Below are 25,721 nucleotides of genomic sequence, written 5' to 3'. Positions count from 1 at the left end.
TTGCATAGACTTTTCCAGGGAGGCTGAGGAGTGTGATCCCCTGTAGTTGTAACACACCCTCCGGTCCCCCTTCTTAAACAGAGGGACCACCACCCCAGTCTGCCAGTCCAGAGGCACTGTCCTCAGCCGCCACGCAATGTTGCAGAGGTGTGTCAACCAAGACAGCCCCACAACATCCAGAGACTTGAGGTACTCAGGGCGGATCTCATCCACCCAGGGCGGATGCCTTGCCACAGAGGAGCTTCTCAACCACCTCAGTGACCTCAGCTTGGGGGATTGATGAGTACTCAACTGAGCCCTCTGCCTCTGCTTCCTCAGTGGAAGACATGTCGGTGGGGTTGAGGAGATCCTCGAAGTACTCCTTCCACCGTCCGAGAATGTCCCCAGTCGAAGTCAGCAGATTCCCACTCCCACTGTAAACAGTGTGAGCAGGGCACTGCTTCCCCCTCCTGAGGCGCCGGACGATTTGCCAGAATTTCTTCGAGGCCAACTGATAGTCCTTCTCCATGGCCTCACCGAACTCCTCCCAGACCCGAGTTTTTGCCTCTGCAACCACCCGTGCTGAAGCTCGCTTGGCCCTCTGGTACCTATCAGCTGCTTCCGGAGTCCCCCGAGCCAACCAGGCTCGATAGGACTCCTTCTTCAGCTTGACGGCATCCCTTACTTCCGGTGTCCACCACCGGGTTCGGGGATTGCAGCCACGACAGGCACCGGAGACCTTACGGCCACAGCTCCGCGCGGCTGCGTCGACAATGGAGGTGGAGAACATGGTCCACTCAGACTCAATGTCTCCAACCTCACTCGGGATCTGGTTGAAGCTCTGCCGGAGGTGGGAGTTGAAGATCTCTCTGACCGGAGACTCTGCCAAACGTTCCCAGCGGACCCTCACAGTACGTTTGGGTCTGCCAAGTCTGTCCAACTTCCTCCCCGGCCATCGGATCCAACTCACCACCAGGTGGTGATCAGTTGACAGCTCCGCCCCTCTCTTTACCCGAGTGTCCAAGACATACGGCCGGAGGTCAGATGAAACAACCACAAAGTCGATCATCGACCTCTGACCTAGGGTGTCCTGATGCCATGTGTACTGATGGACACCCTTATGCTTGAACATGGTGTTTGTTATGGACAAACTGTGACTAGCACAGAAGTCCAATAACAGAACACCACTCGGGTTCAGTTCGGGGGGGCCGTTCCTCCCAATCACGCCCCTCCAGGTGTCACTGTCGCTGCCCACGTGAGCATTGAAGTCCCCCAGTAGAACGACGGCGTCCCTGGTCGGAGCACTTTCCAGCACCCCTCCCAGAGACGCCAAGATGGTCGGGTACTCTACACTGCCATTTGGCCCGTAAGCACAAATAACAGTAAGAGACCTATCCCCGACCCGAAGGCGCAGGGAAACGACCCTCTCGTTCACCGGGGTGAACTCCAACACATGGCTGCTGAGCTGGGGGGCTATGAGCAAGCCCACACCAGCCCGCTGCCTCTCACCGCAGGCAACTCCAGAATAGTAGAGAGCCCAGAGTTGGTGGAAGCCGTGCGTGGAGGCGAGCCCAACTATATCTAGTCGGTATCTCTCAACCTCCCGCACCAGCTCAGGCTCCTTCCCCCCCCAGCGAGGTGACATTCCATGTCCCTAGAGCCAGATTCCGTGTCCGGGGATTGGGTCGCCGAGGCTCCTGCCTTCGACTGCCACCCAATCCACATTGCACCAGCCCCTTACGGTTTCTCCTGCAGGTGGTGGGCCCACAGGAGATCGGCCCCATGTCGCTCCTTCGGGCTGAGCCCGGCCGGGCCCCATGGGGTAAGACCCGGCCACCAGGCGCTCGCATGCGAGCCCCAACCCCGGGCCTGGCTCCAGGGTGGGGCCCCGGTTGCGCCATACCGGGCGACGTCACGGACCTTGCTATATTTCTCTTCATAAAGGGGTTTTGAACCGCTCTTTGTCTGGCCCGTCACCCAGGACCTGTTTGCCTCGGGAGACCCTACCAGGGGCAAAAAGCCCCAGACAACATAGCTCCTAGGATCATTCAGGCACGCAAACCCCTCCACCACAATAAGGTGGTGGTACAAGGAGGGGACAAACAAATTAAACACGATTTATTTTAATGCAGGGCTGTCAAGTGTCACGCATTTGGGTCTTTTCTCATGCTCTCCCGCCACACATCGTATTTCTCACGCAGAAAAACTTTTTGACTATTTATCATATATCTAATAAGCCACAGCACCCAAAATGTTTCAGTCCACACCGCTGTCTCTATGGAACCGGGCAGGAATCAAGCGCGTCTCCCCTGGAGCTCTTAGTCGAGCCTGACACTTATCAGCCAATCAAAAAAAGGAGGCTACACAATAGCCAATCAGAGAATAGCACTATCTGGGTAAGATTTAACGCAACAACCAATGAAAAAGAAAGCATATTCATTAGCTAGGGTATTTTCGTGCTTTGGAGATGTCACGCTTGCCTGTCTTCAAAACCTGAGAGCCCTGTTAATGTTACAAGAGCATCATAATCTTAGAATTACATTTTTTAAAAAACTAACTAACTAAAATAAAATAAATTCAAATTAAATATTTATTTTCCAAATGTACAGGGAGCTGCACAGAGGGATGAAAGAGCCACTTGCGGCTCCAGAGCCGCGGGTTGCCGACCCATGGTGTGGAGGAAATTTTAAGAATTCCCCATTCAAATCTTTGGGAGTTTCTGGGATTTTCACACTAAAACCCAATTGCACCATCTATTCATCTATTGAGTCTTTTTCACCTTACACTCAAAGTATTCAGATCATACACCACATCTTTTACATATGAGCCTTGGCTTACAACTCACCTTTCCTGCAGTTAATGTGCCATAAAGATTAAAATATTTTTCTGAATTTATATAAAATAAAAGACCAAAAACTGACTAGAAAGCTTTGTATAGTCTTCTCTAAAACAATGTTTTACAGTTGTAAGATTTATTACTATTTTGCAAATATACTATCTACCTGTACTTATAGGCTACATTTTCAAGTTTATTAAGAAACACTATAACCATAGGTAGATCTCCAGCCGCTATCAAAACTGCCTCGGTTCTGGTTTCCACAAGATTCCTTTGAAATTCTGATCCATATTGATGAAGTCATCCCCATGTATCACGCCTATTCAGTACAGAGTAACACATACACTAATACATATATAACAGTGTTGTACACCATTTGCAGTATAGTGAGTAATACAGAACAGATCAGTATTGCCATCATGTAGCACAATAGCATACTTCTCAAACAAGAACATTTTTTTGTACATTTGAACAGTTGCATTAAAAAAAAAAACAAAAAAAAAAACTATCCAAACGTTAGGGTCATTTATCCATTAAATTGTGCTTAATCTTTCCTGTCATGCTTTAACATTACATTTAGAAGGTATTCGTCAACCTTGGAACAGGAAATCAAATACCATAAATGACTATCAGGTGTAGGTTATTCTTTAAAGAATTCAACTCAACTTTATTGATGGCTGGCTCTAAAAGAACATTTAATCGTACAGTCATTATCAATAACCATACGTTCAAGAAATAAAAAAAAAAAAAGCTACTTTTTATTTATATATATATATATATAAATAAAAAAGTACAAATGGCAATACAGTCAGTTGAATTAAAAAAAAAAAAAAAAAAAAAAAAAAAAAGACAAATGTAAAAATCTTAAACAGAAATGGGGTACAAACACTTCATAAAACTTTATTGTTGGTTAAACATTGTACCCCAGTGCTTTGAAAACCATGCAGAAAGGTCATCCATTAACATAACTGAGCCACACAAAAAAAATAGCAATTTATTTAGCAAGACTGGCCCGTTTCCATTTCAGACTGCACTGTTACAATATTAATAAGGCAACAGGGAAACTAAAACTGTCCTGTATTTACATCCATCCTTGTGCTTCATGCCTGACCAGATTTTTCTGAAAGAACTCCTCTCTCTCATACACACGTTCTTAGTCCTCTCCTCCTCCATACATGTCAGCTAGTTTCTTGAAGCGCGGTCCCCACTCACCAATACGATCATAGTCCTGATCTCCTGAGCTGGAGGAGTTCAGGGAGCTGAGGGATCCTGCCTCTGATCCACCACCTTCATAATCAAACACCAGCAGAGAGTCATAGGGGGGAGCTGTGGGGTCGTTATCAGCCGCCTTCAGGTTCTACAGCAAATTAAGCAGAAACACAGATGTAAATGGCATAACAATTGTACAGACTTCATTGTCCGGATTACGTAAAATGAGAATTCACTCTCAATCCAATGGGCGATATACAGTATACACACAAATAAAAAGTCTTTGGTGGAAAAGTAACGTTTGAAAATAAATGGTGTTTGTATTACTTCTATGTTAATATTTTTGCACAGTTCTTTCCATCCATATACTGAGTCAAGTACAAAAGTATTGACAGTGAATTTTAATTCATAAACATTGCATTATCAGATGGACTTGCATCCTTTGGGGTCACTGACTAAATTTTAAAACCAATGGACATAAAGCATCTCGAGGGAGGAAATTTAGTTAACAGCCTCCTGCTGCAGTTGCCTTCAGAAGCTTAAGATTTTGGATCCTTTTGCAGTATATTGTGTGTCTTTATCCAGCGTTAACTTGACTCTCTGTTGTGAAGTTCTAGCAGTTTAGCATGACGGAACCTGAAGCAGCAATTCATACTGGTACCTAACGTCACATTAATAGACACTAGTAAGCCAGTACTATAACAGCTCATGCCAGAACATTGCCTCCACCATGTTTGACAGATGTGGTACATGCTTTGGATCATGAGTCCTTCCTTTCCATCTCTATACTCTTCACTTCCCATTATTTGGCTACAAGTTCATCTTAGTTTCATGTAATCAAAGAAGCTTGCTCAAGAACTTGGAATTCTGTTTTAGATGTTTTATAGCAGAGTCTAATCTGGCCTTTCTGTTTGCGTGTTACAAGTTAAAAACCACCTTAGAAACGCATTCATCATATGCCACTAATTGTTTGCTATAGTGATACACCATTTGCTCTGAATTCCAGTTCAATAAAATTGATAAAACGAGGCAGATGCTGATCAGCTAAAGGAAGGTTAGACTAAAATCCAGACAGTAGAAAGGTAGCATTCTGTGGCAGGACGGAACATTTGTGATGTTCAGAATGAGCAAGTAAGAAGTCAGATCCCTTTTAAAAACACAATACAACCTGTTCTGTGGCAAAGCCACATTCTACAGCATACACAAAGCACACGTCTTACGTCATCAATGAAGGTGCCGATCTCCTCTGGGTTCGCAGGCCGCGGCCGATATTGTGGAGCAGGCATAAAGGTGGGAGCCACATCGTTGCGGAACACATCAGGGCGGTTGTCAAGGCCTCTGTGCAAAACGCTCAGATCATAATCCTGTTAAAAAGCAATAGTCAATTGTTGTAAATCTGAGAAACCCCAAAACCAGTTTTATACATTTAAAAAAAAAAAAAAGGTCCAAGACAAGTGAAACAAACCTGATCATCTTCTCCACCACCCTCTTCATCATAACAGTAAACATTGTCACGGATATCATCGTCGTTAATAAGGGGCTGCTCTTTCTTAGTGCCTTTCCTTTTAAGGAACAGAAGCAGCAGCAAGAGCAGCACTGCACAGAGAGATCACAACATGTCATTCAACACTTAATTTGTATTACCAATATTGGTTATGAGAGAGTTAACATTAGAAATTATTCTTCAAGTTTTATTCTATTAGATTTTTTATTTTTTTTAAAACACAAAACTAGAATAGAAGAACATCTTACACAGCAGAGCCAAAATAGCCCCCAGAATTCCAAGCACCCCAGGAAGGCCAAAGTCTGCTGCACGCAGGTCTTTGCAGTTAAAGTCCTCTCCTGTGCAGTCACATACAGTGACCAGCACAGTGTTGACTTGCGATTGGAGCTGGTTGTCGTACACCCTCATAACAACATTGTAAGTTCCCTGTTGGAGTGGCATCTTAAGTGTAAGTATGATCCCTGTTTCTATAACAGAAAGGGAAAAGAAAGAAAAAAAGGGGGGGGGGGGATCGCTTCAGTATACAAACTATACAAAACTTCATGCAAGCCAAATCAGCCATTATAGCCTTGTTGCAAAGTTTAGGCTGAAATGGTGAGGGTTGAGATAAATCAAGTTAGTAGAAATGTAAGTGACTTGAATGCAGTCGCTTTTGACTATATGGTTCTTAAGCTCCTAGCAGTGACCATGTCATTGTAGAATCCTTAGAACTTTCGTTTAAAAACTTTGAGAAAGGCAGCAAGCAGAGAATAAAAATTCAAAAACAAAACTTGAAGCCTACTTGAATCATTCATCCTAGCAGTCCAATTGTTCTTGCTATCTCCTTGCAGCTCTACGGTGAAAGGAGCAGCAAAGCCAGGTCCATCCTTATCAACCACAGCCAGGGTCCTTGGAGCGGAATCCTTATTACATATGTTGATTTCCCGCTCCTCAATTGTTGGAGCGTTATCATTCACATCCTCCAGCTCAATTATAAGTGTACCAGTTCCAGTTGCTGGAAGGACATCTGCAGACACATGGAGATACTGGTGAGATGATATAAAAACAAAAGACAAGACAAACAAGAGAAAAAGAAGAAATGGGAGCTGTTTACCATCATCTATAGCTAGAATTAGGGCTCTGTATTTGCCATCTTTCACAAAAGTTGATTCTCTGTCCATAGAACTCCTGACTTTGATTAGTCCAGTGTCTGGGATAACAGTCAGCCAGCCAGCAGGATCATTGCCTACACGATACCTGAAACACACAGAATAATACCAAGTTACTATAACGGTGCCAGAGGAAAAACCCCAAAAACATCCAGCACTGAAGCATCCACTTACGTCAATTTCTGGTTCCGGTACGTGTCCGGATCAGTGGCAGTGTACACTGTCAGTTCACTATCAATTGCTAGATCTTCAGGTTTGGAAACAATCATCTCCTTGGGATCAAACACTGGAGCCTCGTTCACATCAAGAACATTTACGATAACAGTAGCAGTGGAGGTAGGCAAAGCTCTAGCAAATGGAACCTCATTTTCCACAGCTACCAGCAGTGTGAATTTGTTGTTGTTCTCATAGTCCAACCCCTGAGAAAACAAGTATGTTAAAATGAAAAGTAAAATTTCATATCAGGGCCATATAACTGACAACACTTCAACAGGGTTGGTGCTGTACCTTGATCGTGGTAATGATGCCGTCCTGTTTGCTTGGTCCTGTGCTAATGTTGAAAAATCCACTTGGGTCACCACTAACAATCCTAAATTTTGCTGCCCAGGCAGATGATTGTGGTTCATCTTCGTCAGTCACTGGCAGTTTTGCCACAATAACTCCCACTTTATCCTCTGGGACAGTAACATTGAACTGGTTTGCATTAAGAATGGTGAAGATTTTTGTTAATTAAAAATTGTAACAGCTTGAAAAACCTCAAAACAGAAAGTATTTAAAGATTTGGAGCAGATATTCATTTCTAAAGCAACTGAAAATCCTACAGATACTAAACTAATCTATATTAAACATTGCCTTACCAAGTTCTTGGTAAATTTAGGTGCATTGTCATTGCTGTCTGTGACTGTAATAACAGCTGTTCCAGGAACTGCGCGGCCGTCCCCATTCATATCTGCTGCTTGAATTTTCAAGGTGTATTCTCTATATTTCTTTAAAAGAAAACATGATAACTTAGAACCACATTCAAGTCTGCATCCAAAATGGAACATTTACAGTTTACACATACCCCAATATTAAACAGTCGACAAGAATGTAATATTTCAAACCAAGTTCAAATGAATACAGTGAGCAACATTAGCTATAAAAATGACCTTACTAGATTGTTACCTTTTCCTTCCCCTATTTAAATGCATCTAGTAGGTTAGTTATGAACCCTAAAGTTGTGTGGATAAGCCAAATAAATCTTCTGCCAGATTTATACATTTACATCATATACGTACACACATCAATTTAAACATTACAGCAGGGGTGGCCAACCAGTCAGAGACCAAGAGCCACATTTTTTACTGTGTTACCGCAAAGAGCCGCATTATACACATGGGCAAACTTGATCACCTTTTTTCCCCCCAGAGCGAACTTGACACAAATTGTTTACTCAAATCATCTTGCTCCTACTGGGAAACTTTGAGGTATTTTCATCCCACTCACATGTGCGCTTGATGAAAATACTGTATTGAACTCAAGCAAAGTGAACACGCATATTAAAAAGACACAAATACAAACTTCGACATGATGGCAAGAGCCGCAAGAAACCGGGCAAAGAGCCGCATGAGGCTCGGGAGCCGCGGATTGGCCACACCTGCATTACAGCATCAAAACTCAACGTGTTTTGGCATCTCTTGGTCAGAAATCTCTCAGAACAATACACCCTTCTCTGTGCAGAGTTTTTATTTTTAAACAGGGAGTGTGTTATTGGATGAAGCCAGTGATGGCACAGCACACTGCGAAGCCTCAATCCAGCTTGAAATGAAACATGGTCATTTACAGCAGCAACTAATAAAATATTGCAAAAGAAGAAGCCGTAGCACACACACTTGTACAGACTAGTGACAAGTAGCCTGGATGCAACTATAGCCTGTAGAAAAAGCTGATTTGTGAACTTACCTCTCTGTCCAGTCCATCAATATTCACTCGGATTGCTCCACTCATAGGGTTAATCGCAAACATGTTAGGATGTGGTTCTGGTGGAATCTGCTCAACAATGGAGTACCTAATAGCAGCATGGTCAGTGTTTGGATCATCTGCATCAGTGGCACTGACTGTCATGAACTCAAAGCCTTCAAAGAGGGAGGAAAATATGAGCACCGTGTGACTCAGAGCATTGGTAAACATTTTCAAAAGTAAGTGTACATCTGCCCATGCCACCCATACAACATGCACTTGCATTCACAAGTATGGCATTGGACTGATTTTGGATCATAAAGGATTTAACAAAACTACCTGGTTTTGAAGCTTCTGGTACACTGCCAATGAATGGATCTTGGGTGAAGACAGGAAGGTTATCATTACTGTCCAGCACTTCAACTATAACCTCCATGGCAGGTTCTACAACAGCATCAGTAAGTGACTCAGCATGGGCTTGCAGCTAGAGTTAACAGATAAAAAGGTTAAATTAATTAATAAAAATGTGCACATCCTGTAATGTTTTTCTTTTATTATTTTTTAAAATCAACCAACAATAGATTCTACTGTTTGCTAACAAACTTCAAAACAGATACCAACAAACTGAAAGGACTCACCACATATTTATCTTTAGCTTCTCGGTCAAGAGGCCTCCCCACATACATTTGACCAGTGAATTTGTCTATTGTAAACAGTCCCACTGGAGGCTGGTCTGCACCGTCACCAGTGATTCTGTACACCATCTTGGTTTCTTTATCATGACTGGATTTAATCTGTGCACAAAATGTGAGAACTTGATATTAAAAGATGCACAGGAAAAAGCTGTCTCAGATTAAGATTAGCGCTACATACCTGCACAAGCTTACTAGGAAAAGGACCTCTCTCGTTCTCCAAGATTTTGACCGGTGGAATGACCCACTCTCTCTTTCTCCTCCGCAACCCGCTTGATTTTGGAAACTCCAGAAGCGGAATCGAGGGAGATTGAAGCTATAGAAAAACAATAAACAAAAACATGTTACTGAATAACATTCCTCCAATTTGTGTGACTTATAAACCAAAGGTAAATAAAAACCATTAGCTTAAACATCTTAAGAGCACTGATACTCATCCAGCTGTAACACCAAGATAAATTACTTTATACATTCATGTTTTTAAAGGAGAAACTGGTATTCTTGGATAAGATAGAATTAGTCAATACACCTCCCGGAGATAGAAAATAGCAAAAGAGTCATAAATTACAGGGCATTAAAAAATAACCCAAATAAAATATCAGATATATAACAACCTTTATGAAAAAAGTAAATAAATTTTCCAGGACCAAAGTGACAATAAAATCTAAGTGAACAAGTCATTTAGTCAACTTCTTTGGGGACAATTTGAAGGAAAACAATTTTTGGTCACGCCATACATAAAATGTGAATTATTTAATCTCTTAATTTCTTGTTTAGAAATAGAACTGTTGAAACTCACTTGAAACACTATACATGTATATGTAAATTTAAAAGTGTGCTTATACAAGGACGTTTAAATACCAGTCATATGAAACTTTCCTGTTTACATTGAAGTGAACTGGATCCATAATTTTGCTAGCAAAACTATTATTACGAAACATCTTTGATCAATCTGATTTATGTCTACTATATTGCTCACCCTTTAAAGATTACACATTATTTAAGGAAAGAATACAGTGGACGCACAGAAGACAAATTTCTGTAGTTTGTCCAACAGGGGTCAGAATAAGACGTGTACCTGCACAAGCTCAGATGCCTCAACATATTCCTGCTGCTCCTTATGGTGGTTAGCACTACCCTCATGTTCCACTCTCACCAATGCAGTGTGTTTCTTTCCCTTGGAGTCCCACGCATGGACAGAGAACACCTTATGGCCATTACGCAGAGTGACCGGTCTCTTCAGCTTCACTGTGCCATCTGAATCTACACGAAACCGCTTATCAGCAGTGTCAAAGATGGACTGTGTCCTTCCGCTGCAGTCGTGGAAAACAACTAAAGAATTCATAGAAACAAGTATTAATAATGATTTTGGAACTGATCTTTTTAAAAAAAAACACTGGCTGTACAAATTGCAGTCAAACTAAGACTAGAGTTATAAGCCACTAGTTGAATAGCTAAAATATTTATGCATAAAACAAATTATATGGAACATCATGCACTTTGTCTAGGCCCTACAAAAACAAAACCACATAACGTTTTGCATAAACACCAGGATTTGATGAGGACTCAAAAGTCATAAGCAAGGTAAAGCATTAGGTGTCAAGAATATTAGACATATCTGTAGTGAGGACAGAGAACTAAATCAAAATTAAATTGCTATCAGTCAGTCAGCATGGGAATGGGTTGAACTGGGGATTTCTACATAGTATTTCATGTAATAATAATAATAATGAAGCTAAATGCAGCAGTTGATGCCAAGGTTGTGTGTGTGTGTGTGTGTGATATGTAATTAATATATATTACACACACACACAAAATAAGGTTATTATTAACCTAATCTTGTATATAAATTACTAAACAATAACTTAAATAACTAAACAGCCTATTTGGCTGGTCAGTTCAATATAGTTATGGCTCAATAATAAATAATATGGCCTTGATGGATGATTTTAGTCTGGGGGGGGGGGGGGGGAACAAACATACAAATATAATTTGAGAGTTGAACAGTCACCATATAAGCTTTGAGGAAGTAAAGCTCACCTGGCCTTGTTCAAGCTTGCATTTCCACAACCACAGAAACTCAAGAGTGAAAGCACAGATATGAGCTCATGTATCTGACCAACAGTACACACATTAACACATGCAGTGGTCTAATGACGCAGAACACTGCAGTAGCTCTTCATCCATTCTAATTCAAATCATCTAGCACCTCGAAGGTGATGCACAAAACCCAGCATTTTCAGGTAGTTAAAAGGAAAAGCACCACTTATTCAAGCAAAATACTAGTGATGAGCTGCTGGGTGTTCACAATACGTGAAAGCAAAAACAGCCCTAATTAAACAAAGCAACTCACACACAGACAGACAGACAAAAAAATAAACACACAAACACGCTTGGTTTTAAACTTCACCGAACAAGATGTACTCTATAATTAAACCTGATTCACTACATCAAATAGTTTTGAAAAAGCCCTTCATAGGTGTGATATTTGAGATGATAAAGTGTTACCTGCACCGATCCTCGTGCCCCTCTGCAGGTGAGACCTGTGAACTATGAGGACAAACACATCTGAAGCAAAGCCTGGGGAACATGGCGTCGCCTCCACACCGCAGAGGACCTGAGGAACGAAGGGACATCCAAGTGGAAACAGTTCATTAACTTTTTTTATATGTTAAAGAGGAGGAGAAAAACATTTTTGAAATAGTTTAAATCATTTCTAAACTTCTTGGTCAAAGCGACACGTTCAAATTCTAACAAGAACAAACGTGGCGTGAAGCCAAGAGGAAAAACAGATAAAAATATTTACCTGTAGTAAAACGATCAAAACTCCAAACCGTATGTCCAATTTAATCTCCATTCGGCGCGGAATGAAAGTCCAAAATATAATCCTTTTAGCTTGAGAGACCAAACTGCGCTGAACCTGCGTAGAGATTTTTAACTTGTCGATTTGAGGAAATGAGTTTCAGCAGGTAGTTTCGGCGGAGTCCAGATGACTGCGCCCTTCCGCTCGTGCGCGCACCAAATATGGACACTTCTGCCGAGAGAAGCTCCGCCCACCGGCCAGGTAAACTTTAACTAGATTTGTAAAGTTCGTATCGAAAAACTTTGATGTTGGCTTTGATGAAGCAAGTATTCGCAAAGGCCGGTGCTTTTTGGAGGCGACTGGACATAAGGGTATGTGTTACTTTTTGAGGCAAGTGGACAGAAAGTTAGGGTGCCCAAACATTTAGAGGCAAGTGGAGACGAGCATGTGACGTCATCCGAATACTCTTGAGGAAGTTCCCCACATTGGGCTGAGTGTTTTGATATGTCACATGTCTGTGTAGTGCTAATTATTTTTCACGTGACGCCACGTGACGTGATCAGAATACACGCGAGGCAGGTCCCCTCATTGAGTGCTTTAATATATGACACGTTCATATTGTGCTAATTTTTGATTTTGCTTATTTTGGGGGCCAGACTGCACGTGTCGTCACCAGAATACCCGGTGGGGTGCCAATACTATTGGAGAAAAGTGGCTTCTGAGGGTTTGGACATTTTATGTCAATACTGCAGTCATTATGGGATTCTACTTATTATTATACTGCATATTATACGGTACATGTAATTCTTAATGTTGAATGAATAGATAGATAGATAGATAGATAGATAGATAGATAGATAGATAGATGTGTGGTAAATGTATTGACTGGCGGCCAATAGTTTTCGAATCATTGGTTTGATGGTATGTAGTTGATAAATGTATTGAGAGTCTCCTTTACATCTACAGTGACTAGGAGAATAGAAGAGAACGATGCGTATGAGAGCTTAGACCAGGGGTCGGCAACCTTAAACACTCAAAGCCATTTGGACCCGTTTCCCACAGAAAAAACACAGGGAGCCACAAAACCCTTTTGACATTTAAAATCGTTCATATATCGGTTTTTACCTTTATGTAAAGTATAGAAAAAACTGTAGTGTGTTGTATTAATGAGATGAACTACTAGGGAGTAAATGAAATTTTATTTCTGCAAACAAACAAAATATTTTGAACAGTTTGAACTAACCTTAACAAAAAAGACTCTGGGTTGAAGGTTACTTTCAAAAAAATGTTCAATGTAATTGAGTCCTCTTCGTTCATTCATTCATTCATCTTCTACCGCTTATCCGAACTACCTCGGGTCACGGGGAGCCTGTGCCTATCTCAGGCGTCATCGGGCATCAAGGCAGGATACACCCTGGACGGAGTGCCAACCCATCGCAGGGCACACACACACACTCTCATTCACTCACACAATCACACACTAGGGACAATTTTCCAGAGATGCCAATCAACCTACCATGCATGTCTTTGGACCGGGGGAGGAAACCGGAGTACCCGGAGGAAACCCCCGAGGCACGGGGAGAACATGCAAACTCCACACACACACAAGGTGGAGGCGGGAATCGAACCCTGACCCTGGAGGTGTGAGGCGAACGTGCTAACCACTAAGCCACCGTGCCCCCCCCCTCTTCGTATTCATGACATCAAAATTGTCGGCTGCAGAAAACCAAAAATGCGTCTGCTTCTGTGTGTCGGATTTCGCAAGTCGGCAGTTATGACGCATATTTTGAGCGACAAAAACAAATTAAACACGATTTATTTTAATGCAGGGCTGTCAAGTGTCACGCATTGAAAGTGACAGTCACGCATTTGGGTCTTTTCTCATGCTCTCCCACCACACATCGTATTTCTCACGCAGAAAAACTTTTTGACTATTTATCATATATCTAATAACCCACAGCGCCCAAAATGTTTCAGTCCGCACCGCTGTCTCTATGGAACCGGGCAGGAATCAAGCGCGTCTCCCCTGGAGCTCTTAGTCGAGCCTGACACTTATCAGCCAATCAAAAAAAGGAGGCTACACAATAGCCAATCAGAAAATAGCACTATCTGGGTAAGATTTAACGCAACAACCAATGAAAAAGAAAGCATATTCATTAGCTAGGGTATTTTCGCGCTTTGGAGATGTCACGCTTGCCTGTCTTCAAAACTTGAGAGCCCTGTTAATGTTACAAGAGCATCATAATCTTAGAATTAAATTTTTTTTAAAAACTAACTAAAATAAATTCAAATTAAATATTTATTTTCCAAATGTATAGGGGGATGAAAGAGCCACTTGCGGCTCCAGAGCCACGGGTTGCCGACCCATGGTGTAGAGGAAATTTAAGAATTCCCCATTCAAATCTTTGGTAGTTTCTGGGATTTTCACACTAAAACCCAATTGCACCATCTATTCTTCTATTGGGTCTTTTTCACCTTACACTCGAAATGTATTCAGATCATACACCACATCTTTTACATATGAGCCTTGGCTTACAACTCACCTTTCCTGCAGTTAATGTGCCATAAAGATTAAAATATTTTTATATGAATTTATATAAAATAAAAGACCAAAAACTGACTAGAAAGCTCTTTGTATAGTCTTCTCTAAAACAATGTTTTACAGTTGTAAGATTTATTACTATTTTGCAAATATACTATCTACCTGTACTTATAGGCTACATTTTCAAGTTTATTAAGAAACACTATAACCATAGGTAGATCTCCAGCCGCTATCAAAACTGCCTCGGTTCTGGTTTCCACAAGATTCCTTTGAAATTCTGATCCATATTGATGAAGTCATCCCCATGTATCACGCCTATTCAGTACAGAGTAACACATACACTAATACATATATAACAGTGTTGTACACCATTTGCAGTATAGTGAGTAATACAGAACAGATCAGTGTTGCCATCATGTAGGGATTTTTCAGCCTTTCGCCAATTCTACTCCTGCAGAAAAATGGCTTGGTCCTTAAATAAAAATAAAACAGCTGTATATTTTATTCTTTGTTTAGTCAAAATACAGGTGACAGTTTGTATTTCACCATCCTTGACACACCATTGTAGCACAATAGAATACTTCTCAAACAAGAACATTTTTTTTTGTACATTTGAACAGTTGCATAAAAAAAACTTTATGCCAAACATTAGGTCATTTATTCATTAAATTGTGCTTAATCTTTCCTGTCATGCTTTAACATTACATTTAGAAGGTATTCGTCAACCTTGGAACAGGAAATCAAATACCATAAATGACTATCAGGTGTAGGTTATCAACTTTATTGATGGCTGGCTCTAAAAGAACATTTAATCATACATCCAATATCAATAACCATACATTCAAGAAATAAAAAAAAGCTACAATTTATATAAATATATAAAGTAAAAATGGCTATAGTCAGTTGAATTAAAAAAAAACAAAAAAAGACAAATGTAAAAATCTTAAACAGAAATGGGTAAACACTTCATAAAACTTTATTGTTGGTTAAACATTGTACCCCAGTGCTTTGAAAACCATGCAGAAAGGTCATCCGTGTACATAACTGAACCACACAAAAAAATAGCAATTTATTTAGCAAGACTGGCCCGTTTCCATTTCAGACTGCACTGTTCCAATATTAATAAGGCAACAGGGAAACTAAAACTGTCCTGTATTTACATCCATCCTTGTGCTTCATGCCTGACCAGATTTTTCTGAAAGAACTCCTCTCTCATACACACGTTCTTAGTCCTCTCCTCCTCCATACATGTCAGCTAGTTTCTTGAAGCGCGGTCCCCACTCACCAATACGATCATAGTCCTGATCTCCTGAGCTGGAGGAGTTCAGGGAGCTGAGGGATCCTGCCTCTGATCCACCACCTTCATAATCAAACACCAGCAGAGAGTCATAGGGGGGAGCTGTGGGGTCGTTATCAGCCGCCTTCAGGTTCTACAGCAAATTAAGCAGAAACACAGATGTAAATGGCATAACAATGCAAAAATGGCATAACAAACTCTCCCTACACTCCAAGACCTGTACTTCTCCAGAGTGAGCAAAAGGGCAAAGAAAATCACTCTGGACCCCTCACATCCAGCACACTTACTATTTGAACTGTTGCCATCTGGCCGACGCTACAGAGCCCTGTGTACCAAAACGACCAGATATAGGAACAGTTTCTTCCCTCAGGCAATACATCTGATGAACACTTAACATATACATCTGATGGACACCTAACATACACAGAACAATACCTATTCTTACATTGTCTGCAAGTACGCATTTATATTTTATTTTGTACATCTATATTTGAATTTGCACATCTTTACTTTAATTTGCACACTTATATTACAATTTGCACATACAACTGTCTATTATTTATATGTTCATGTCTTACCATTGCTACATGTTTACACTGTGGAGCTCCTGTACTAGAAAAAATTCCTTGTATGTGGAAACATACTTGGCAATAAAGACCTTTCTGATTCTGATTCTGACAATTGTACAGACTTCATTGTCCGGATTACGTAAAATGAGAATTCACTCTCAATCCAATGGGCGATATACAGTATACACACAAAAAGTCTTTGGTGGAAAAGTAACGTTTGAAAATAAATGGTGTTTGTATTACTTCTATGTTAATATTTTTGCACAGTTCTTTCCATCCATATACTGAGTCAAGTACAAAAGTATTGACAGTGAATTTGAATTCATAAACATTCATCATTATCAGATGGACTTGCATCCTTTGGGGTCACTGACTAAATTTTAAAACCAATGGACATAAAGCATCTCGAGGGAGGAAATTTAGTTAACAGCCTCCTGCTGCAGTTGCCTTCAGAAGCTTAAGAAGATTTTGGATCCTTTTGCAGTATATTGTGTGTCTTTATCCAGCGTTAACTTGACTCTCTGTTGTGAAGTTCTAGCAGTTTAGCATGACGGAACCTGAAGCAGCAATTCATACTGGTACCTAACGTCACATTAATAGACACTAGTAACCAGTACTATAACAGCTCATGCCAGAACATTGCCTCCACCATGTTTGACAGATGTGGTACATGCTTTGGATCATGAGTCCTTCCTTTCCATCTCTATACTCTTCACTTCCCATTATTTGGCTACAAGTTCATCTTGGTTTCATGTAATCAAAGAAGCTTGCTCGAGAACTTGGAATTCTGTTTTAGATGTTTTATAGCAGAGTCTAATCTGGCCTTTCTGTTTGCGTGTTACAAGTTAAAAACCACCTTTGAAACGCATTCATCATATGCCACTAATTGTTTGCTATAGTGATACACCATTTGCTCCGAATTCCAGTTCAGTAAAATTGATAAACGAGGCAGATGCTGATCAGCTAAAGGAAGGTTAGACTAAAATCCAGACAGTAGAAAGGTAGCATTCTGTGGCAGGACGGAACATTTGTGATGTTCAGAATGAGCACATAAGAAGTCAGATCCCTTTTAAAAACACAATACAACCTGTTCTGTGGCAAAGCCACATTCTACAGCATACACACAAAGCACACGTCTTACGTCATCAATGAAGGTGCCGATCTCCTCTGGGTTTGCAGGCCGCGGCCGATATTGTGGAGCAGGCATAAAGGTGGGAGCCACATCGTTGCGGAACACATCAGGGCGGTTGTCAAGGCCTCTGTGCAAAACGCTCAGATCATAATCCTGTTAAAAAGCAATAGTCAATTGTTGTAAATCTGAGAAACCCCAAAACCAGTTTTACACATAAAAAAAAATTTTAAGACAAGTGAAACAAACCTGATCATCTTCTCCACCACCCTCTTCATCATAACAGTAAACATTGTCACGGATATCATCGTCGTTAATAAGGGGCTGCTCTTTCTTAGTGCCTTTCCTTTTAAGGAACAGAAGCAGCAGCAAGAGCAGCACTGCACAGAGAGATCACAACATGTCATTCAACACTTAATTTGTATTACCAATATTGGTTGTGAGAGAGTTAACATTAGAAATTATTCTTCAAGTTTTATTCTATTAGCTTTTATTTTTAAAACAAAACTAGAATACGAGGACAACATCTTACACAGCAGAGCCAAAATAGCCCCCAGAATTCCGAGCACCCCAGGAAGGCCAAAGTCTGCTGCACGCAGGTCTTTGCACTTAAAGTCCTCTCCTTTGCAGTCACATACAGTGACCGGCACAGTGTTGACTTGCGATTGGAGCTGGTTGTCGTACACCCTCATAACAACATTGTAAGGTCCCTGTTGGAGTGGCATCTTAAGTGCAAGTATGATCCCTGTTTCTATAACAGAAAGGGAAAAGAAAGGGGGGGGGGAATTCGCTTCAGTATACAAACTATACAAAACTTCATGCAAGCCAGATCAGCGATTATAGACTTGTTGCAAAGTTTAGGCTGAAATGGTGAGGGTTGAGATAAATCTTATCAATCAAGTTAGTAGAAATGTAAAAGTGACTTGAATGCAGTCGCTTTTGACTATATGGTTCTTAAGCTCCTAGCAGTGACCATGTCATTGTAGAATCCTTAGAACTTCTGTTTAAAAACTTTGAGAAAGGCAGCAAGCAGAGAATAAAAATTCAAAAACAAAACTTGAAGCCTACTTGAATCATTCATCCTAGCAGTCCAATTGTTCTTGCTATCTCCTTGCAGCTCTACGGTGAAAGGAGCAGCAAAGCCAGGTCCATCCTTATCAACCACAGCCAGGGTCCTTGGAACGGAATCCTTATTACAAAATTGGATTTTCTGCTCCTCAATTGTTGGAACGTTATCATTCACATCCTCCAGCTCAATTATAAGTGTACCAGTTCCAGTTGCTGGAAGGACATCTGCAGACACATGGAGATACTGGTGAGATGATATAAAAACAAAGACAAGACAAACAAGAGAAAAAGAAGAAATGGGAGCTGTTTACCATCATCTATAGCTAGAATTAGGGCTCTGTATTTGCCATCTTTCACAAAAGTTGATTCTCTGTCCATAGAACTCCTGACTTTGATTAGTCCAGTGTCTGGGATAACAGTCAGCCAGCCAGCAGGATCATTGCCTACACGATACCTGAAACACACAGAATAATACCAAGTTACTATAACGGTGCCAGAGGAAAAACCCCAAAAACATCCAACACTGAAGCATCCACTTACGTCAATTTCTGGTTCCGGTACGTGTCCGGATCAGTGGCAGTGTACACTGTCAGTTCACTATCAATTGCTAGATCTTCAGGTTTGGAAACAATCATCTCCTTGGGATCAAACACTGGAGCCTCGTTCACATCAAGAACATTTACGATAACAGTAGCAGTGGAGGTAGGCAAAGCTCTAGCAAATGGAACCTCATTTTCCACAGCTACCAGCAGTGTGAATTTGTTGTTGTTCTCATAGTCCAACCCCTGAGAAAACAAGTATGTTAAAATGAAAAGTAAAATTCCATATAAGGGCCATATAACTGACAACACTTCAACAGGGTTGGTGCTGTACCTTGATCGTGGTAATGATGCCGTCCTGTTTGCTTGGTCCTGTGCTAATGTTGAAAAATCCACTTGGGTCACCACTAACAATCCTAAATTTTGCTGCCCAGGCAGATGATTGTGGTTCATCTTCGTCAGTCACTGGCAGTTTTGCCACAATAACTCCCACTTTATCCTCTGGGACAGTAACATTGAACTGGGGGGGGAAATGTTTGCATTAAGAATAGTGAAGATTTTTGTTAATTAAAAATTGTAACAGCTTGAAAAACCTCAAAACAGAAAGTATTTAAAGATTTGGAGCAGATATTCATTTCTAAAGCAACTGAAAATCCTACAGATACTAAACTAATCTATATTAAACATTGCCTTACCAAGGTCTTGGCAAATTTAGGTGCATTGTCATTGCTGTCTGTGACTGTAATAACAGCTGTTCCAGGAACTGCGCGGCCGTCCCCATTCATATCTGCTGCTTGAATTTTCAAGGTGTATTCTCTATATTTCTTTAAAAGAAAACATGATAACTTAGAACCACATTCAAGTCTGCATCCAAAATGGAACATTTACAGTTTACACATACCCCAATATTAAACAGTCGACAAGAATGTAATATTTCAAACCAAGTTCAAATGAATACAGTGAGCAACATTAGCTATAAAAATGACCTTACTAGATTGTTACCTTTTCCTTCCCCTATTTAAATGCATCTAGTAGGTTAGTTATGAACCCTAAAGTTGTGTGGATAAGCCAAATAAATCTTCTGCCAGATTTATACATTTACATCATATACGTACACACATCAATTTAAACATTACAGCAGGGGTGGCCAACCAGTCAGAGACCAAGAGCCACATTTTTTACTGTGTTACCGCAAAGAGCCGCATTATACACATGGGCAAACTTGATCACCTTTTTCCCCCAGAGCGAACTTGACACAAATTGTTTACTCAAATCATCTTGCTCCTACTGGGAAACCTTGAGGTATTTTCATCCCACTCACATGTGCGTTTGATGAAAATACTGTATTGAACTCAAGCAAAGTGAACACGCATATTAAAAAGACACAAATACAAACGTCGACATGATGGCAAGAGGCGCAAGAAACTAGGCAAAGAGCCGCATGAGGCTCGGGAGCCGCGGATTGGCCACACCTGCATTACAGCAACAAAACTCAACGTGTTTTGGCATCTCTTGGTCAGAAATCTCTCAGAACAATACACCCTTCTCTGTGCAGAGTTTTTATTTTTAAACAGGGAGTGTGTTATTGGATGAAGCCAGTGATGGCACAGCACACTGCGAAGCCTCAATCCAGCTTGAAATGAAACATGGTCATTTACAGCAGCAACTAATAAAATATTGCAAAAGAAGAAGCCGTAGCACACACACTTGTACAGACTAGTGACAAGTAGCCTGGATGCAACTACAGCCTGTAGAAAAAGCTGATTTGTGAACTTACCTCTCTGTCCAGTCCATCAATATTCACTCGGATTGCTCCACTCATAGGGTTAATCGCAAACATGTTAGGATGTGGTTCTGGTGGAATCTGCTCAACAATGAAGTACCTAATAGCAGCATGGTCAGTGTTTGGATCATCTGCATCAGTGGCACTGACTGTCATGAACTCAAAGCCTTCAAAGAGGGAGGAAAACATGAGCACCGTGTGACTCAGAGCATTGGTAAACATTTTCAAAAGTAAGTGTACATCTGCCCATGCCACCCATACAACATGCACTTGCATTCACAAGTATGGCATTGGACTGATTTTGGATCATAAAGGATTTAACAAAACTACCTGGTTTTGAAGCTTCTGGTACACTGCCAATGAATGGATCTTGGGTGAAGACAGGAAGGTTATCATTACTGTCCAGCACTTCAACTATAACCTCCATGGCAGGTTCTACAACAGCATCAGTAAGTGACTCAGCATGGGCTTGCAGCTAGAGTTAACAGATAAAAAGGTTAAATTAATTAATAAAAATGTGCACATCCTGTAATGTTTTTCTTTTATTATTTTTTAAAATCAACCAACAATAGATTCTACTGTTTGCTAACAAACTTCAAAACAGATACCAACAAACTGAAAGGACTCACCACATATTTATCTTTAGCTTCTCGGTCAAGAGGCCTCCCCACATACATTTGACCAGTGAATTTGTCTATTGTAAACAGTCCCACTGGAGGCTGGTCTGCACCGACACCAGTGATTCTGTACACCATCTTGGTTTCTTTATCATGACTGGATTTAATCTGTGCACAAAATGTGAGAACTTGATATTAAAAGATGCACAGGAAAAAGCTGTCTCAGATTAAGATTAGCGCTACATACCTGCACAAGCTTACTAGGAAAAGGACCTCTCTCGTTCTCCAAGATTTTGACCGGTGGAATGACCCACTCTCTCTTTCTCCTCCGCAACCCGCTTGATTTTGGAAACTCCAGAAGCGGAATCGAGGGAGATTGAAGCTATAGAAAAACAATAAACAAAAACATGTTACTGAATAACATTCCTCCAATTTGTGTGACTTATAAACCAAAGGTAAATAAAAACCATTAGCTTAAACATCTTAAGATTACTTAAATTACTAAAATTACTTTATACATTCATGTTTTTAAAAGGAGAAACTGGCATTCTTGGATAAGATAGAATTAGTCATTTGGACTTTTTTAGAAAAAGTCATTTGTGTCATTTAGTCAACTTCTTTGGGGTCAATTTGAAGGAAAACAATTTTTGGTCACGCCATACATAAAATGTGAATTATTTAATCTCTTAATTTCTTGTTTAGGAATAGAACTGTTGAAACTCACTTGAAACACTATACATGTATATGTAAATTTAAATGTGTGCTTACACAAGGATGTTTAAATACCAGTCATATGAAACTTTCCTGTTTACATTGAAGTGAACTGGATCCATAATTTTGCTAGCAAAACTATTACGAAACATCTTTGATCAATCCGATTTATGTCTACTATATTGCTCACCCTTTAAAGATTACACATTATTTAAGGAAAGAATACAGTGGAAGCACAGAAGACAAATTTCTGTAGTTTGTCCAACAGGAGTCAGAATAAGACGTGTACCTGCACAAGCTCAGATGCCTCAACATCTTCCTGCTGCTCCTTATGGTGGTTAGCACTACCCTCATGTTCCACTCTCACCAATGCAGTGTGTTTCTTTCCCTTGGAGTCCCACGCATGGACAGAGAACACCTTATGGCCATTATGCAGAGTGACCTGTCTCTTCAGCTTCACTGTGCCATCTGAATCTACACGAAACCGCTTATCAGCAGTGTCAAAGATGGACTGTGTCCTTCCGCTGCAGTCGTGGAAAACAACTAAAGAATTCATAGAAACAAGTATTAATAATGATTTTGGCACTGATCTTTTTAAAAAAAAACACTGGCTGTACAAATTGCAGTCAAACTAAGACTAGAGTTATAAGCCACTAGTTGAATAGCTAAAATATTTATGCATAAAACAAATTATATGGAACATCATGCACTTTGTCTAGGCCCTACAAAAACAAAACCACATAACGTTTTGCATAAACACCAGGATTTGATGAGGACTCAAAAGTCATAAGCAAGGTAAAGCATTAGGTGTCAAGAATATTAGACATATCTGTAGTGAGGACAGAGAACTAAATTAAATTGCTATCAGTCAGTCAGCATGGGAATGGGTTGAACTGAGGATGTAATAATAATAATAAAAGCTAAAAGCAGCAGTTGATGCCAAGGTTTGTGACACACACAAAAAACAAGCCATCATAATATATATATATACACACACACACACACAAAAAAAAATAAGGATATTATTAACCTAATCTTGTATATAAATAACTAAACAATAACTTAAATAACTAAACAGCCTATTTGGCTGGTCAGTTCTATATAGTTATGGCTCAATAATATGGCCTTGATGGATGATTTTAGTCCGAGGAGAGAGAGGGGGGAGAAGTGGAAAAAACATACAAATATAATTTGAGAGTTGAACAGTCACCATATAAGCTTTGAGGAAGTAAAGCTCACCTGGCCTTGTTCAAGCTTGCATTTCCACAACCACAGAAACTCATGAGTGAAAGCACAGATATGAGCTCATGTATCTGACCAACAGTACACACATTAACACATGCAGTGGTCTAATGACGCAGAACACTGCAGTAGCTCTTCATCCATTCTAATTCAAATCATCTAGCACCTCGAAGGTGATGCACAAAACCCAGCATTTTCAGGTAGTTAAAAAGAAAAGCACCACTTATTCAAGCAAAATACTAGTGATGAGCTGCTGGGTGTTCACAATACGTGAAAGCAAAAACAGCCCTAATTAAACAAAGCAACTCACACACAGACAGACAGACAAAAAAATAAACACACAAACACGCTTGGTTTTAAACTTCACCGAACAAGATGTACTCTATAATTAAACCTGATTCACTACATCAAATAGTTTTGAAAAAGCCCTTCATAGGTGTGATATTTGAGATGATAAAGTGTTACCTGCACCGATCCTCGTGCCCCTCTGCAGGTGAGACCTGTGAACTATGAGGACAAACACATCTGAAGCAAAGCCTGGGGAACATGGCGTCGCCTCCACACCGCAGAGGACCTGAGGAACGAAGGGACATCCAAGTGGAAACAGTTCATTAACTTTTTTATATGTTAAAAAGGAGGAGAAAAACATTTTTGAAATAGTTTAAATCATTTCTAAACTTCTTGGTCAAAGCGACACGTTCAAATTCTAACAAGAACAAACGTGGCGTGAAGCCAAGAGGAAAAACAGATAAAAATATTTACCTGTAGTAAAACGATCAAAACTCCAAACCGTATGTCCAATTTAATCTCCATTCGGCGCGGAATGAAAGTCCAAAATATAATCCTTTCAGCTTGAGAGCCCAAACTGCGCTGAGGCCGAGTGAAGATTTTTTTTACTCGGCGGAGCGATTTGAGGAAATGAGCAGGTAGTTTCGGCGGTGATGTAACCGCGCCCCTCCGCTCGTGCGCGCTCCAAATATGGACACTTCTGCCGAGAGAAGCTCCGCCCACCGAACAGGTAAACCTTCCAGCACTTAAAAAAAAAATTTAATAATGGAAATAAACAAAAGCATAGATAATGATAGTAAAATACACATCATGACTCGCACGCACGGAATAAATTATTCCTGAAGTTTCCAGATGCTCACCTTCCTTACAGACTTGTGTATCTACACAAACATTTATGCTTCCTAGTGTTACTCCAGTGAAACACACTGCTCACATGTGAAAGAGCTGCAGCCTGTAAGGTTCAGGGGGAGTGGAGCTGAAAGAGGCGTTTACGCTTAATGATGCATATATATATATATATATATGAGAGAGACAGACAGACAGACAGATAGATAGACAGACAGCAATGAAATGCAGTTTGGCATCCACCAGAAGTGCAAAGAGACATGTGCAGATAAATATAAAAAAGTGCAGATAAATATGTAGCATATATACAGCATGTAATATAAATATAGATATATATGTAAACATGTACCGCATGTAATGGTATATATGTAAACATGTGTACAGTGAATAAATATAAAAGCTATAGCAGTGCAGAGATGTGTGGACATTGTTGAAAAGTACAAGTAAATGGTTCTAATTCTTCGGCACTGAAAAAAATGTGCAGACACTGTTGTGAAGGAACAAGAAGTAGAAGGTTATAAGGTTATGGCATTAAAAAAATGTTCAAACTGATGAAATGAAATGGCTCTGCAACTACTTAAGCAAGTCTCTTGGTCTGTACTACTCATTTGTTGTAAATTCGTTTATGTTTTATTGCAAATATTTAAAGAACCTTCACGCGAGCTCTGTACATACATACATAATATTTGTAAGTTTAAAACGAGTGTGAGATGAGTTCCCAGCAAACATTATTACAAAATCTTAACAGGCAGCTTACTCATGATTCCTTTCCTACTCATCATCTTTGACTGGTTAGACATGCATTAATAATGCAGTAGAGTTTATGGGCTGCTTTATACCGCTGGCTGGGAAAAATGGATCTAATAGCTAGCTTTTTAGTCATGTTCTACCTATGTATATATTTAGCCTATTTATTTACATTGTAAGATTTATTGCAAATAATGATTTTGTCACTGTGTCCCTTGTTTCAATCTTCATTAA

At 40.4% G+C, this 25,721-nt stretch overlaps 1 protein-coding gene across 1 annotated transcript; it reads right to left on the bottom strand.

The window, feature by feature from the left end:
* Positions 1-2,551: 2,551 nt before the first annotated feature.
* On the bottom strand, positions 2,552-24,527 carry LOC132838500 (uncharacterized). Its single transcript, XM_060858826.1, has 32 exons — positions 24,369-24,527; positions 24,072-24,180; positions 22,654-22,907; positions 21,901-22,035; positions 21,666-21,821; positions 21,367-21,511; positions 21,031-21,203; positions 19,949-20,077; positions 19,588-19,773; positions 19,255-19,499; positions 19,026-19,168; positions 18,715-18,939; positions 18,179-18,397; positions 17,896-18,026; positions 17,659-17,802; positions 15,880-16,081; positions 12,113-12,267; positions 11,815-11,923; positions 10,385-10,638; positions 9,488-9,622; positions 9,253-9,408; positions 8,954-9,098; positions 8,618-8,790; positions 7,534-7,662; positions 7,184-7,369; positions 6,851-7,095; positions 6,622-6,764; positions 6,310-6,534; positions 5,777-5,995; positions 5,490-5,620; positions 5,245-5,388; positions 2,552-4,172 (listed from the first exon to the last, which is right to left on the bottom strand). The coding sequence occupies exons 1-32, from the start codon at positions 24,417-24,419 to the stop codon at positions 3,969-3,971; spliced, it is 5,400 nt and encodes a 1,799-aa protein (XP_060714809.1). The 5' UTR covers positions 24,420-24,527; the 3' UTR covers positions 2,552-3,968.
* Positions 24,528-25,721: the final 1,194 nt, after the last annotated feature.

This window comes from Tachysurus vachellii, chromosome 23 (genome assembly GCF_030014155.1).
Source record: "Tachysurus vachellii isolate PV-2020 chromosome 23, HZAU_Pvac_v1, whole genome shotgun sequence".
In the NCBI taxonomy this organism is placed as follows: domain Eukaryota; kingdom Metazoa; phylum Chordata; class Actinopteri; order Siluriformes; family Bagridae; genus Tachysurus; species Tachysurus vachellii.
The sequence above is the reverse complement of the archived record's forward strand: the minus strand, read 5'-3'. Positions and strand labels throughout refer to the sequence as shown.

Excerpts from the sequence above, each read along its gene's own strand:
- LOC132838500 (XM_060858826.1), bottom strand. The coding sequence starts at position 24,419 with ATGGAGATTAAATTGGACATACGGTTTGGAGTTTTGATCGTTTTACTA. Across the intron at positions 16,082-17,658 it reads TCGGCACCTTCATTGATGAC|AACCTGAAGGCGGCTGATAA; the intron begins GTAAGACGTGTG and ends AATTTGCTGTAG. Across the intron at positions 5,621-5,776 it reads GGCTATTTTGGCTCTGCTGT|TGCTGCTCTTGCTGCTGCTT; the intron begins GTAAGATGTTCT and ends CTCTCTGTGCAG.